Source organism: Dreissena polymorpha, chromosome 3 (assembly GCF_020536995.1).
Source record: "Dreissena polymorpha isolate Duluth1 chromosome 3, UMN_Dpol_1.0, whole genome shotgun sequence".
NCBI lineage: Eukaryota > Metazoa > Mollusca > Bivalvia > Myida > Dreissenidae > Dreissena > Dreissena polymorpha.
Window position 1 is genome coordinate 3156506 of NC_068357.1, and position 15910 is coordinate 3172415.

Consider the following 15910-nt stretch of genomic DNA (forward strand, 5'->3'; position numbering starts at 1 on the left):
AATCCACCATTGTCAGTATTTAAAAAAAATGATTTTTTAATATATTTGTTGCCATAGCAACCATAATTCTTGACGCAGGAACAGAATGAAATGGCGTGCAAAATCTCCATATTGCCATCTATCCAAGTTTCAAGTTTCATGAAAAAATATGAAGGGCTTTTAAAGTTATCGCAGGATACAGAAAAGCGTGACGGACTGACAGACAGACTGACAGACAGACGGAGCTCAAACCATAAGTCCCCTCCGGTTTCACCAGTAGGGGACAATAAAAATAAATATTTTTCCATCAGACTTAAATGTCTGTAATTTTGATTTGCAAAATTAAATCTATTGCAATCTAAATTCATTTCTTAGAAATTGTGTTTAGTTTTAATATTAAATGTTTACCTTGGGTTATTATCAAAATGTTGATAGTCTATTTTAGCTTCCCGGCAGACATAGCACATTGTGGTTCCACACGTACATGTCATCTTGTTGCAGCCCGAGGCTTTCAAGAACCTAGGACAGACTATCTTATTTAGCTGCACATCCTTCATTTCACAGGTTAGATATGGAATTCAATGGAATAAGCGTGATCTGAAGAAAATACAATCTGAATCTGGGACAGACATTATCTTATTTTGCTGCACATCCTTCATTTCACAGGTAAAATATGGAATTTGATGGAATAAGCGTGATCTGAAGAAAATACAATCTGAATCAGCGTCAGTTTCTCACAAATAATAAAATTTCCAAAACAAATTCTCATTTTGCCGCAATTTTACAATTTCATTTAATTGAGAAGACACTTTTAATCAAAGCAACATGTAGAAATGGATGTAACTTGTTTGTAAAATGTATTGAATGAAATTCTCTCAAAAGCTGAAGAGAAGTATTAATGGCTAAAACCTAACAGGTCTATTGTCTGTTGTAGCCAAAAGTACCTTGTTCAATCTTTAGCCAGTATATAACTACTCTTGTTATTATTTGGGTTGAAAGGATTATGCACCACATTCCAGGCACACATTTCATTATGTTTAACCTTTTCTTGCAGTGTGGGCACGTCCTGAGAATGGCTTCGGACACTTTGGTCTCAATGTAGGTCCGTATGTTGGTTACGCCTTGCTTCTCAACTTCATTACAGCGCAAGGGAACATGGTTTGGCTCCTTACACAGCCTGCAAACAAGAGCTGTGTGCAACAAAATCATGAATCATATCCCTTCAATGTTAAACCAGTGTTATTGTTTACTGAAGCAAAACAACCAAGCATTTGTTAAAATGTAAATTTGCTGAAGAGCAAAAAACAACTGTTAATTTAAGTGTATGGAACCTTCTAAAAAGGCCAGTTTCAGAACAATAGAGGACCCTTACTTACTTTTCCTGTGGCAATCTGGTCAATCATGTGATATTTAATTAAGATGTGCATAGTATAGTTGTCACAATAGTTAAGTTTTGACAACATTGGAGAGAAGCAAAAGCTCACAAAGCCTTATTTCAAATTTCAATTACTTTATCTGAAAGTATGTCAATTTGTCTGGTTATTAAACTTAGCTGAGATATTTCTATGGACAGAACAATCAAAATTATGGCATACAAAATAAATTACTGCAGCAACATTTTATGGTATCTTGGCATTAAACTTTGTACAATACCTGCATGATTCCCTGAGACACTCTGGGTTCAAGCACTTGAACACTCGGTCCTCCTGGTTGGGCATGATGGTGGCAAATGAGCAGAATGGGCACGACACAAGGTCAGCAATGTCCGCCTGCCGTAGCTCCTCCTCTTGCAGCTTACGGAGGACCAGCGAGAACAGGGAGGGCTTCAGTATGTCTTGAAGCATGTGCAGGGGGAAGTCACTCTCACAGGTACCTGAAATAACAAGGTTTTAAAAATCTTGTAAGAAATACACTAGTCAGTTTGCTAAGATTATACTTTAAAGTTTTTTATCAATGCCCAGACATTTTAGTCATTGTGAATCGTTTTGGTGTAACAAACATTTTATAAATGTATAATTCCAAGTCTTTTTTTAGGATTTCAAAGGGAATTGACTCCCTAAAATTACGGCTACTATTTAGTTGGCCTAATAACAACAAGGGCTGTTTGTAAAACATGCATGCCTCCCATATGGGCTCTCAGTTGTAGTGACAGGCATTTTGTAAATATGTTTTTTGTCACTGTGACCTTGACCTTTGACCTAGTGACCTGAAAATCAATAGGGGTCATTTGCGAGTCATGATCAATGTACCTATGAAGTTTCATGATCCTAGCCATAGGCTTTCTTGAGTTATCATCGGGAAACCATTTTACTATTTCTGGTCACCGTGACCTTGACCTTTGACCTAATGACCTGAAAATCAATAGGGGTCATCTGCCAGTCATGATTAATGTACCTATCAAGTTTCATGATCCTAGGCATAAGCGTTTTTGAGTCATCATCCGGAAACCATTTTACTATTTCGGGTCACCGTGACCTAGCTTGACCTTTGACCGAGTGACCTCAAAATCAATAGGGGTCATCTGCGAGGCATGATCAATCTACCTATCAAGTTTCATGATTCTAGGCATAAGCGTTTTTGAGTTATCATCCAGAAACCATTTTTCTATTTTGGGTCACCATGACCTTGACCTTTGACCTGAAAATCAATAGGGGTCATCTGCCAGTCATGATCAATGTACCTATTAAGTTTCATGATCCTAGGCATAAGCGTTCTTAAGTTATCATCCGGAAACCATTTTACTATTTCGGGTCACCGTGACCTTGACCTTTTACCTAGTGACCTGAAAATCAATAGGGGTCATCTGTCAGTCATGATCAAACTAACTATCAAGTTTCATGATCCTAGGCATAAGCGTTTTTGATTCATCATCCGGAAACCATTTTACTATTTCGGGTCACCGTGACCTTGACCTATGACCTTGTGACCTGAAAATCAATAGGGGTCATCTGCAAGTCATGATCAATCTACCTATCAAGTTTCATGATCCTAGGCCTAAGCGTTCTTGAGTTATCATCCGGAAACCACCTGGTGGACGGACCGACAGACCGACTGACATGTGCAAAGCAATATACCCCCTCTTCTTCGAAGGGGGGCATAAATATATAGTTGTTGCAGAAAACCATGAAATACAATAAAAAAATATTTGTATTAACAAACTCCCTTAACAAGTTTGTTTCGCATGGAGAATAATAAACATGCTTTGATTTACTTACACATTCTTTTGATATAAAGAATATGTTTATATCAATGAATTTAGGGGATGACATTTAAAAGATTCATGTCTACAAACAACAAATAATGTCAAAAGATATTTTTTACTTAGATTTTTTTTATTAACAATGCATGAAGATCAATAAACCCTTACTCATTGATGTTTGAATGATTTTCATTTCTCAACTGACAACAGTGTCCCATTACACTAAACCACTGACCTGTCAACCACTTTCATTAAGTCCTGTCAGACACTTAAACTTTGAAATGTTACACACCTAAACTCTCGCTCTTGTCTACCAACCATTCAGACACTTAAAAACTGGCCTGTCAAACATTTTAACATGTTTAAAACTTTAAAACCGTCCAATCTCATACTTAAACAAAAGCCTGTGCAACATTTAAACACTGTCTTTGAACACTTACCTGTCAAACATTTGAACACGGTCTATGAACACAAGCCTGTCAAAAAATCTAACACTGTCTTTAGACACTGACCTGTCAACATTGAACACTGTCTTTGAACACTTACATGTCAAACATTTTGAACACTGTCTTTGAACACTTGCCTGTCAAACAATTGAACACTGTCTTGAACACAAGTCTGTCAAACACTTGAACACTGTCTTTGAACACTTGCCAGTCACACATTTGAACACTGTCTATGAACACTTGCCTGTCAAACATTTGATTACTGTATTTGAACACTTGCCTGTCAAACATTTGAACGCTTTCTATGAACACTTACCTGTCAAACACTTTTACACTGTCTTTTAACACTTACCTGTCAAACACTTGAACACTGTCTTTTAACACTTACCTGTCAAACACTTGAACACTGTCTTTTAACACTTACCTGTCAAACACTTGAACACTGCCCGGCCTTCCCCAACTGCTGCCTCAGAGGATCTGACCACACACTGCTTGCAGAACAGGTGCCCATCAGCGCAGGCAGCCATGTCTTCAAACAAACACTCATCGTCATAACAACAACCACACTCCATCAGCTCTCTGGACTCGCGTGCAGCCTGGAGTTGCTTTTCTCTCATTTCACGTCTTTCACGAAGGTAATCTAAATATATTTCCAACAAGATTGTGCTGCATTTAAGTCTAGAATCACATAAGCAATGTCATTCATGTGACATACATTTGTAAATAGTAGATAACATGGATTTTTATTAATTATGACAATTAAAATACATGGACAATAAATACAATTCTAAACAAGAAACACACTTTAGTCAACCTTTCTTTTCATATGATACAATACGATGATTTTATTTCAAATATTTCTGTTCTTCAAGTTAAACATTTGATTCGTTTTTTTTAAATGATGAAATAATATGAGTCCCTAAAAAATGTATGACCCTGTAAAATATTGCCTTAATGTTATAAGCAAAAGATGCTCTTAAAACAAGAGATTGCCAAGCTATATGGTACCCTACCGGTGAAACTCCATCATTGTCATCAATTTTTTATTTTTTATTTGTTGCCATAGCAAGTTAGCAAACATAATTCTTGACGTAGAAACAAAATGAATGGACGTGCATAATCTCCATATTGCCATCTGGCCATGTTTAAAGTTTCATGAAAAAATAAGAAGAACTTTTTAATTTATTGCAGGCTCCAGAAAAGTGTGACGGACTGACAGACAGACTGACAGACTGACGCACAGAGGGCAAACCATAGGTCCCCTCCAGTTTCACCAGTAGGGGTCAATAAACTGATATTCTACATAGGTTAAAATAATTCTTCACGCAACTTAAAAAACATGTTCCCTAAAAGACGTAATTTCATTCCTGGATATTTTAGGGTTGTTCTTAATACTTTTGTTTAAGTGTTATCAATACTTTTATTGAAACAAAAAAACAACAGAAAACCCTTATGAAGCTTGATTAGAGAGTCTAAGAAATAAAATGTAAATCATCAAATAAAACAGCTCATTCACTGATGATTAGATGATTTTTTTCCCTTACATTTAGTTAATTGATAACATTTATTCTAACAAGAGGGCCTGAAAGGCCCAAAGTCGCTCACCTGAGATAACAAGATATTTTTGGGACAAATCTTTTGACCAAGTTTCATGAAGATCGGAAAATAAATGTGGCCTCTAGAGTGTTAACAAGGTTTTACTATAGCCATATAAGGAAAAATGCCCCGCCCCCTAGCAGCCGTGTTTTTCAACCAACCGGTATCATTTTTGTTCTTTTCCAAGAAATTATTGGGATGAATCTTCTGACCAAGTTTCATGAAGATCGGACAGTAAATGTGGCCTCTAGAGTGTTAACAAGATTTTACTATAGCCCTATATAGCCATATCAGGAAAAATGCCCCGCCCCTTGGCAGCCATGTTTTTTCAGCAAAGGTTACCATTTTTGAACTCATTCAAAATATCATTGGGACAAATCTTCTGAGCAAAATAAATATAAATGTGGCCTCTAGAGTGTTAACAAGGTTTTACTATAGCCAAATAAGGAAAATGCCCCGCCCCCTGGCGGCCATGTTTTTCAACCAACCAACATCATTTTCGAACTCATCCAAGATATTATTGGGATGAATCTTCTTACCAAGTTTCATGAAGATCAGACAATGAATGTGGCCTCTAGAGTGTTAACAAGATTTTACTATAGTCATATATAGCCATATAAGGAAATTTTCCGGCCCCTTGGCAGCCATGTTTTTCAAGCAAACATTAACCATTTTCAAACTCATTCAAGATATCATTGAGACCAATCTTCTGACCAAATTTCACAAAATTGGACAATAAATGTGGCCTCTAGAGAGTTAACAAGGCAAATGTTGACGCCGCACAACGCACGACGGACAAAAGGCGATCCCAAAAGCTCACCATGAGCACAAAAGGTGATCTAAAAACGGGGTCTGTATACAATCCCGCATTCTAGGCACCTATAATTACTATAAGGGTGGTGTAAGGGAGGTAGTGCAATTAAATGTCGCAATAAGGTCTTAAATCGAAAACCACAATCATGTCTGAAATTGAAATTTTATATACCTTGCAATTAATATCGCTATATATTTCATTGTATAAGACGTTAAATAAATAACGTATTTATATATAATAATATATATATAACCCTATATACCTTAATTCGTGTTTATATCGGATAAAAAGGGTATGGAGATACATTTGTTTAAAGTGGGAACCCCATGACCTATTTAAAATGTTGAAAATCTGTAGAGATAGGACTTGTTTGACGCAAATGTTTACATAACATTACCAGATTATAACCTATAAATTCAGTTGTTTGATGCAAACATTAAAAGTACATTTCTAAGTTCAAAAAGTACATCAAGGGGCATAAATCTTCAGTATTGCAGGTCAGAGTAATGAGCCTTGGTTTGAGATCTTGCACTATGATGCAAGGATGTTTCAATTGAATATCTATATTAGTTACACAGCTTTAACCAACATTGTGCAAACTTTAAACAGAATCTTTGACTTGCACAAAAACCAAGCGTGACTTCTCTTAGTACAAAAAGGGCATAATCATGTTCAAAGGCTGGGCAAAGTTACAGGTCTGAATAAGTGAATGCTCATTATTGCATAAACTCTATAATGCCCTATCGCGGGGTGCAGAAACTTGGCAAAAGGAGGGCTTGAACAGGAGAAATATTGTATTAACAAGGCGCTTCACATGCCGTTCAAGCCCTGTTAGGTGTTTTTTTCATATCCATAAACTGGTCCACGCGCAGTTACTTCCCTTAGTGGATTCAATGAAGTCATTATGAACTTTGTTAATAACTCCAGCCTGCGAAGACTTTCCAAGCATAAATGGGGAACTGAATAAGCACCAGTTTCCTCATGCATGCAGGGATAAAGGCAATTAATATTTCAATCCACTTTTCAAATTATACCATATGCACTCTCTTGACAACAGCTTTATTTTATTGGCAACATCAATGAAGTTTAGGTTATTTACTCAAAACTTTCAAAAGACTATGCTGTAAATGTAAGTGGTTATGTACCTTCAATGTTCCTGCTATATGCTTGAAATACTTCAGTGACAATATATTGGCAGTATTCATTTTAAGAAAACTTACTTGAAACGAAATAAGATAGACCTGTACTAAGGCTGTAGTTGTACAAAAGAAACATCTATCAAAACAATGACTTATTCTGACAATATATTTATCCGTCACAACCAGTAAACTCCACAATAATTCCTCATTTCTTACTTTGCACAGCTGCATTTCAAATTTGCATTGATCCACTGTTTAAACACATTTTAAATCCAAAACTGCCTATCCAAAGAAAAAGCCTCATCATTTCTGATGATGACCGAGTGAGGCATATGTAAAACACAACCTTGAACTATATGACGTCATAGGAAATAACCGAATTATTTTGTTGATGTAGAATAAACAAGACATATTGTTTTCAATGTTATTTTAATTTATTTTGGTATGTGTGATTTGTTAATGCAATAATAGCGAAAGTACACGTTTTCGAGGGCATGATCATCTGCAGGCGCTCTCAAACTTGTTCCTGTCCTCGTGCTGCGCACTCGGGCAGAAACGGATTTTTTGAGCGCATGCAGATGATCATGCCCTTGAAAACATGTATATTCCCTATAAAAAGGTGTCCAAAATATACTTGACTTCAATATCTGAAGTAAATATAGCGTAACAAAAGAGCTGTGTTCGTGAAACACAAAGCCCCCTACTGCCCCGCTTTGAAGCCATATATTCGACCTTGACATTGAAGGATGACCTTGACCTTTCACCACTCAAAATGTGCAGCTCCATGAGATACACATGCATGCCAAATATCAAGTTACTATCTACAATGTTGCAAAAGTTATGACCAAGGTTAAAGTTTTGGGACAGACACACACATACAATGACAGACAGACAGGCCAAAATCAATATACCCACGATCATTCGATCTGGGGGCTTAAATAGACATAAACAGTATAAATTGTTGTTATGGAACTTGGTAAGTGACCTCACACATGACCCTTAACACATGTGTGAAGTTTCAATAGAATACCTGTTATAGAAAGAGTGATATAGAGATGTTTCACAGTTAAGTTGAAAAAAATTCAAAGTATTCAAAGGGGCATAATACGGCTGAAAATCAAGTCAGAGTTATAGCACTTTGACATAGACATCACCTAGAACTTGAACAGCCACCGCACTCAGTTATGATCCTGATCACATGTCTCAGAATAACAAGAGCTGTCAGAGAACAGCGCGCTTGACTATTCGAGTGCTTGACAGTTTATGGGGGGGGGGGGGGGAGGGGGGGGGTGTGGGGGATGGTTTGGGTGGAGTGCATTGTGGTATGTCTGATAAGTGTTGTTTTGTCAAAGCATGAATCAAATGTGATCATAAATAAAGGAGTTATGGCAATTTAAGCAAAATTTATTAATTTAACCTTGAGTCAAGGTCATTCAAAGGTCAAGGTCAAATTGAACTTGCCAGGTTCAGTACCATCATGATAGTAAGAAAGTATTTGAAGTTTGAAAGCAATAGCCTTGATACTTTAGAAGTAAAGTGGATGTAAACACAAAATGTAACAAAATATTCAAAGTTACTAAGAAAAAAAGGGCCATAATTCCATTAAAAAGCCAACCAGAGTTATGCAACTTGCACTGTACAGTCCCCTTACGTTAGTTAGCGAGTTTTCAAAGTCTTAAAGCAATAGCTATGATACTTCAGGAGTAAAATGGACCAAAACACAAAACTTAACCATATGTTCAATTATCTAAGTATAAAAGGGGCCATAATTCTGTCAAAATGCTTGATACAGTTGTCTGCTCTTGTTTATAGATTGGGATCATGTTGGTAAAGAAGTATGCAAAATATGAAAGAAATATGTCAAAGGACATAGGAAATATTTGGGGTAGTACACAAACTTAAACATAGATTTATCAATAATATGCATATTCTAAGTATAAAAGTGGCCATAATTCTGTCAAAATGCTTGATACAGTTGTCTGCTCTTGTTTATAGATTGGGGTCATGTTGGTAAAGAAGTATGAAAAATATGAAAGCAATATGTCAAATGACATAGGAAATATTTGGGGTAGTACGCAAACTTAAACATTTGCACGCTAACAGGAACGCTAACGCCAATGCCGGGGTGAGTAGGATAGCTCCACTATATATATTTCATATATAATAGTCTAGCTAAAAAGGGTCATAATACTGCTGAACAGCAGGTCAGAGTTGTTGAACTTGGTCACTGACCTTACACAATTATTCTAAACACACGAGTGACGTTTCAAATGAATACCATTTATGAAGAAGTTACATATTTACCAAAACACAATTACAAAAGTACAAAAAGGGCATAATTCTGGTCAATTTTAGGTCAGTGTTATGGGACTTGATTAGTGACCTCAGACATTGACCCCAAATACATGTGTTAACTTTCAAATGAATACCTGTATTATTGGATAGTGATATGGAGAAACCAGTAGAATGTTTCTTTTAGCTAGAGGGTTAGGCTGACGCCGACATTGATGCAGACATTTGAGTGAGAAGTATGGCTGGGAATTCCATGAAAAGTCAAGTTAATTCTAGCAACTATTGCAATGTTTTTTTTTGTCCGCCAATTTTTTAATTGCCCTTTATATGGCATATACCCTGGTTATTATGTTTTTTTGGGAATACAGAGGCATCATTACATATTTTTTCTGGAAACAAGTGTTCACAAGCATTTTATAGGGACTTGTTAAGAAATAGCTAAATTAACAATTTTCCACCATTTTGTCATAGATCTAACAAATAAATTATATGTGTACACATCAAAGCAAAACAACACTACAACAAGGGACAAAATTGTCACAAAACCAGGTTTTCATTGTGAAAAAAAAAAATCTGATAAAGGGAGAAAACTCAAACTGAACTTTTGAAATGACCAAAAAAAATTAACCCCCTTTGTAAGTTTTTTTTTTTTTTTTAAATCTATTTTTAGTCGTGGCGACCTTGACATTGGAGATATTAACGTGATTCTTTCGTGGGACACACCGTCCCATGATGGTGAACAAATGTGCCAAATGATTTTAAAATCTCACAATGAATGACATAGTTATGGCCAGGACAAGCTCATTTATGGCCATTTTTGACCTTTGAACTCAAAGTGTGACCTTGACCTTGGAGATATCTACGTAATTATTTCGCGCGACACACCGTCCAATGATGGTGAACAAATGTACCAAATGATTTTAAAATCTGACGATGAACGACATAGTTATGGCTCGGACAAGCTCATTTATGGCCATTTTTGACCTTTGAACTCAAAGTGTGACCTTGACCTTGGAGATATCGACGTAATTATTTCGCGCGACACACCGTCCAATTATGGTGAACAAATGTGCAAAATGATTTTAAAATCTGACAATGAACGACATAGTTATGGCCCGGACAAGCTTATTCCGCCAGCCCGCCAGCCCGCCAGCCAGCCCGCCAGCCAGCCAGCCAGCCCGCCCGCATTCGCCAATCTAATAACCAGTTTTTTCCTTCGGAAAACCTGGTTAAAAATAGACATAAACTGATAATACGTGTTTGTTTATAAATGTAAATTGATAAAACTGCAAACATAAAACAATCAAATAACTTTTGTTGGCATAGGGATGGATAACATGAAGTAAAAATATTAATTATGCCATATAACATATGCCATAATCGGATAGCTATAAGGTGAAGATTATATACTTTTATTTCAAACAATAATAGTTCAAATCAAAACAGGACAAACATTGGTGTTATAATCTTTTTAAGGTAAAAATAATTATCTACTTCATGTTATATTTGATCTCTTTCTATTTTGTCTCTGATATCAACGCATTTAATATCAAACTTCAAACAGCGTCAAAAATCTGTGAATAACTTCCTTTAGATTCAATATAGCCATACATGGACACCTTCACTGCCCACTGGTTAACATGAACAGAACCATAACCATTTTCAAGACCTTTCTAGATATTGTAAGAACTAAACATGATGAAAACATGTTAAATTAGTGAAAAATGTGTGACTTGACTTACCTTCCAATTGCTCATTGTGTTTGCAAGAAGTAAATATATGAGTTGACTTACTTTTCAATTGCTCCATGTGTTGTCAAAGGAGAAAATATGTGCATTGACTTACCTGCCACTTGCTCCTTGTGTTGTGAAAGGAGTAAATATTTGACTTGACTTACCTGCCACTTGCTCATTGTGTTGGCAAAGGAAAAAATACCGGTATGTGACTTGACTTACTTCTCAATTGTCCCTTGTGTTGACAACGGAGTTAATAGGTGACTTAACTTACCTGCCACTTGCTCCTTCTGTTGGCAAAGGAGTAAATATTTGACTTGACTTACCTTTCAATTGTTCCTTGTGTTGACAAAGATGTAAATATGTGACTTGACTTACTTTTCAATTTTTCCTTGTGTTGACAAGAGTAAATTATAGGTGTATTGACTTACCTACCACTAGCTCCTTGTGTTGTCAAAGGAGAACATTTGTGACTTGACTTTCCTGTGACTTGCTCCTTGTGTTGGCAAATGAGTACATATGTAACTTGACTTACCTTTCACATGTGTTTGCAAAGGAGTAAATATTTTACTTGACTTATCTCTCACTTTCTCCTTGTGTTGGCAAAGAAGTAAATATGTGACTTACCTTTCACTTGCTGCTTGTGTTGGCAAAGGAGCATTTCCTGAAAGAACGGTTCATCTGCAACATCTGGGAAGTCTTGCAGATCTCTCGGTGTGGCTCGACGCTTCTTGGACTGGTGGTCAACTGTAAAAAATATAATTGAGCTGCGCACAGGGAAAACGGGGCTTAATGTGTATGCTAAAGTGTTGTCCCAGATTAGCCTGTGCAGTCCACAAAGGCTTATCGGGGATGTCACTTTCTGCTTTAATGGAATTTTCAGTTAAAAGTAAGTCTCTTCTAAAAAAATTCCAGAGTAGACAGAAAGTGTTATCCCTAATGAGCCTGTGCAAACTGCACAGTCTAATCTAGGACAACACTTAACGTTGAAGCCGTACGGCTAAATTAGACTACAGACATAAATAATTATGAGTAGTGAGATACCCTGAAACACTTAGTTTACACTTATGTATGCTGACATAATTATGTGCATGTTATTAAAGCCAAGAGATACCATATCAGAGGAAATCATAACAAAATATGCTGTATTATAAGTGTCATAGTGCTTTTTGAATATATAACATAAAATTTCATATAAAATAAATTGCTGTTGTGTTAAATTATTATTTTTAAATCTCTGACACGTAAATTGATAATTTTCCAAAAAAATAAATAGACTAGAAATGGCGCGGCAGAGGCCGACGCGTATCCCCACGCCGAATGTTTGACCTAGGTGTGCCCCAGGGTTGGTAATGGGGCCATGCATAGCTGAGATTGACCGTATTGTCATAAGAGAAGTTCATCATCAATTAGAAGTGAATTGGTGTAGAAATGAAGAAGTTATAGTAAAAGGCAATTTTGGGTGGGTGTGACATATGTGGGCAGGGCGCCCCAGGGTTGGTAATTGTGCCATGCATAGTTGAGATTGACCGTATTGTCATAAGAGAAGTTCAGTATCAATTTGAAGTGAATCGGTGTAGAAATGAAGAAATTATAGTAAAAGGCAATTTTGGGCGGGTGTGGTCTATGTGGGCGGGGCCCCAGGGTTGGTAATGGGGCCATGCATAGTTGAGATTGACTGTATTGTCATAAGAGAAGTTCAATATCAATTTGAAGTGAATCGGTGTAGAAATGAAGAAATTATAGTAAAGGCAATTTTGGGTGGGTGTGGTCTATGTGGGCGGGGCCCCAGGGTTGGTTATGGGGCCATGCATAGTTGAGATTGACCCTAATGTCATAAGAGAAGTTCAGTATCAATTTGAAGTGAATCCGTGTAGAAATGAAAAAATTATAGTAAATGGAATTTTTTGGTGGGTGTGGCCTATGTGGGCGGGCGCCCCAGGGTTGGGATTGGGGCCATGCATAGTTGAGATTGACCCTAATGTCATAACAAAAGTTCAGTATCAATTTGAAGTGAATCCGTGTAGAAATGAAAAAATTATAGTAAATGGAAATTTTTGGTGGGTGTGGCCTATGTGGGCGGGGCGCCCCAGGGTTGGGAATGGGGCCATGCATGGTTGAGATTGACCGTATTGTCATAAGAGAGGTCCAGTATCAATGTGAAGTGAATCGGTGTAGAAATAAAGAAGTAAATGTAAAATAACCTAAAAAAATGAGTGACAATTTCTGACGCGGCCTCACCCCAACCGCTATAACTTTTGACCCAGGGGTCAGATCAAAATTTCAAATAGTGCAGGGTCGCACATATTCTCATAGCTACCATGTGTGTAAGTTTCAAGGTTCTAGTGCTTTTAGTGTAGGAGGAGATAGTGGCCAGGACGGACGGACAGACAGACAGACAGACAGACGGACGGCGGAGATAACCACAATATCCCCACCTTTTTTTCAAAAAGCGTGGGGATAAAAAAGCAACAGATAGAATTAATTTACCAAGACACAATTAAAATTTATACAATTTGAAGAAATTAGATTAGAGTAGAAAATTTACAAATAGTATCGTTGACTGCTGTGTCAATCTCTGTAATTGCCGGTAGAAGATGGTATTTGTGGCTGTTGAGGACCTTCTTCAAGAAGCCGTCTTTCAGGAAGGGGAACGTGTTCTTCACATAAATCAGGGCATGTTCTTTGTAGCTGTCACTAACCATCCTCTCTGTATTTTCAAAATAATTAAATGGGTCAGGAAATTTAACTAAAAATTCTCTTATGTCAAACTTAACATCCTTTGGATGTTTCTTATCTGATTTCACGCCTTTAGTTTCCTCTATTTTTGGATAGTCTTTACGCTCAAATAACTCTGATGCAATTTTCACCACTCTGTCACTGTCATTATACAGCATGACCAGTTTTTCATAAAGAAAACTTGGGTCACAATCCCTGAATATTTCTTTTAGTCCTTTGAGATCAGCTTGCACCTTGTCCTCAGTTGTCATTGGTGCCTTCCCTTTATCAGTATCTTCCAACGATGGATTGTCCTCAACTGGCAAAGAATCCTGACTATCAGACTTTGCGAGTTCATCAATAACAATCTGGACACGATTGGGTTTATCAAAATGCGCCTCTAAGTATGCATATAGCTCATTTGGGTCCACAGCAGGCAAAACTTTACGTAAAGTTCTCAAATCTCTATACAAAGGATTTTTTCTGAACTCTGGATCACTAAATGGATCACTTTTCTTGCTTTCATTGCTTGTTAAAGATTCTGACACACTGGATGGAGGAGTATAGTCTCGTGAAATATCATTGGTACCTTTCTCTGATAAGCTGGTCCCTAGTTTATCAAGAACAATTGCAACCCTGTTTTCTTTGCTTTCATTCCTCTCCAACAAATCATAAATGTAACTTGGATCAACATTTGGAAATTTCAGTAAGATTTCTGCAACATCTTTGAATATTTCATCACTTGGACTATGTATCACCTCGCTTGCATTAGCATTTGCATCCTGCTGTTCACTTGCACCTTCCAAGAGTTCAAGAGTAACTAAATCAACCCTATGCTTCACATTTCTCCTTGCCAGTATCTTTTTGTAAACATCAACCAAATCAACATTTGGAATCACATTTGTTATGGTGACAGCATCTTTTTTCACAGATTCAATTTTCATCAGAGAAGCCCTTTCTGTAGAAAACCCGTTAATATGTTCGATTCTGCCTTCTTCGCCATGTGAATCACAGTTCTTCATATAATCATCATTTTTCCAGCAATTTGATCGCCCTGCTTTGTCAAAAATGTCTGGTTCTGTGCTTGGCATATGCCCTTTGTTACCAACACCATTTTCTTTCCCAGCACCATCAAAAGCTTCATTCCCATCAATGTCCAATTCATATTCTAGAGTTTCCGCACTCTGATTGACTGTTGACTGTGAGATGTCACTGGAAAGTCTCAGTTTCTTCGGGTCTGGCTCTTCCATGTTAATTAACCTGCAAATAAAAGTATTTGCAAATAAATAACCAGTGTAAACCTTAAATATCTGAAATGAATCGGTGCAAACCTAGAAATTTGAGACTTAAACAGCCTGTGTTTGTATGCAGCAAAAAAAAAAAGTTTGTATAATAGAACCCACTTAACAGAAGTTATTGTTGCTTTTAAGTTTCAGAATATTTGACAAAAACAAAATAAATATCTTGCTCAACTTTGATGTTGACTCACCCAACCTAAATGCAGTCTCACTGTAAGATATCAAAATATGAACTTCATTTTTATAATTCAATTCAATTTTTATTTATTAAGTAGCAACAATTTTCTTTTCAAGTAGAGACATATTGACCCCGCCCACAATAAATCTATGTCACAGTAACTAGTAGCCCAATAAGCCAAATCCTAATAAAATCTATAATTGGCTACTAACACTTTAATTAGCTACTAAAAGTTTTTTAAATATTTAAAATCAAAGCAGATTTTCACTCTTTCTAATGCAATTATTTAAAATTAAAATTAAAAGTATTCATTTTGGCTTATCATTCAGATTTATACAATGTGCAATTCCAAGAAAGGTCTGTATTTAAGGCATATAAGCCCAAATTATTATGGACTTATAACATGATAATTTTTTTCATAATTTTGTACTCTTGTCCTCCAACTCTATATGCAATATACAAAAGTGAACAAAAGTTTTGTTTTGTTTTCAAAATAGCTAAATGTGTTGTGCTGTGGT

General features: G+C 36.6%; 1 protein-coding gene across 1 annotated transcript in view; it reads right to left on the reverse strand.

Moving 5' to 3' along the window:
• Positions 1-15910, reverse strand: part of LOC127872761 (E3 ubiquitin-protein ligase RNF216-like) — a 33670-nt gene that overhangs the window by 2481 nt on the left and 15279 nt on the right. The window contains exons 2-7 of the mRNA XM_052416143.1: positions 13747-15176; positions 11826-11945; positions 4049-4264; positions 1633-1852; positions 1022-1156; positions 388-498 (exon numbers count right to left, since the gene is read on the reverse strand). Coding sequence (XP_052272103.1) covers positions 388-498; positions 1022-1156; positions 1633-1852; positions 4049-4264; positions 11826-11945; positions 13747-15166 — 2222 coding nt within the window. The 5' untranslated portion in view covers positions 15167-15176. The remainder of the gene's footprint in view (positions 1-387; positions 499-1021; positions 1157-1632; positions 1853-4048; positions 4265-11825; positions 11946-13746; positions 15177-15910) is intronic.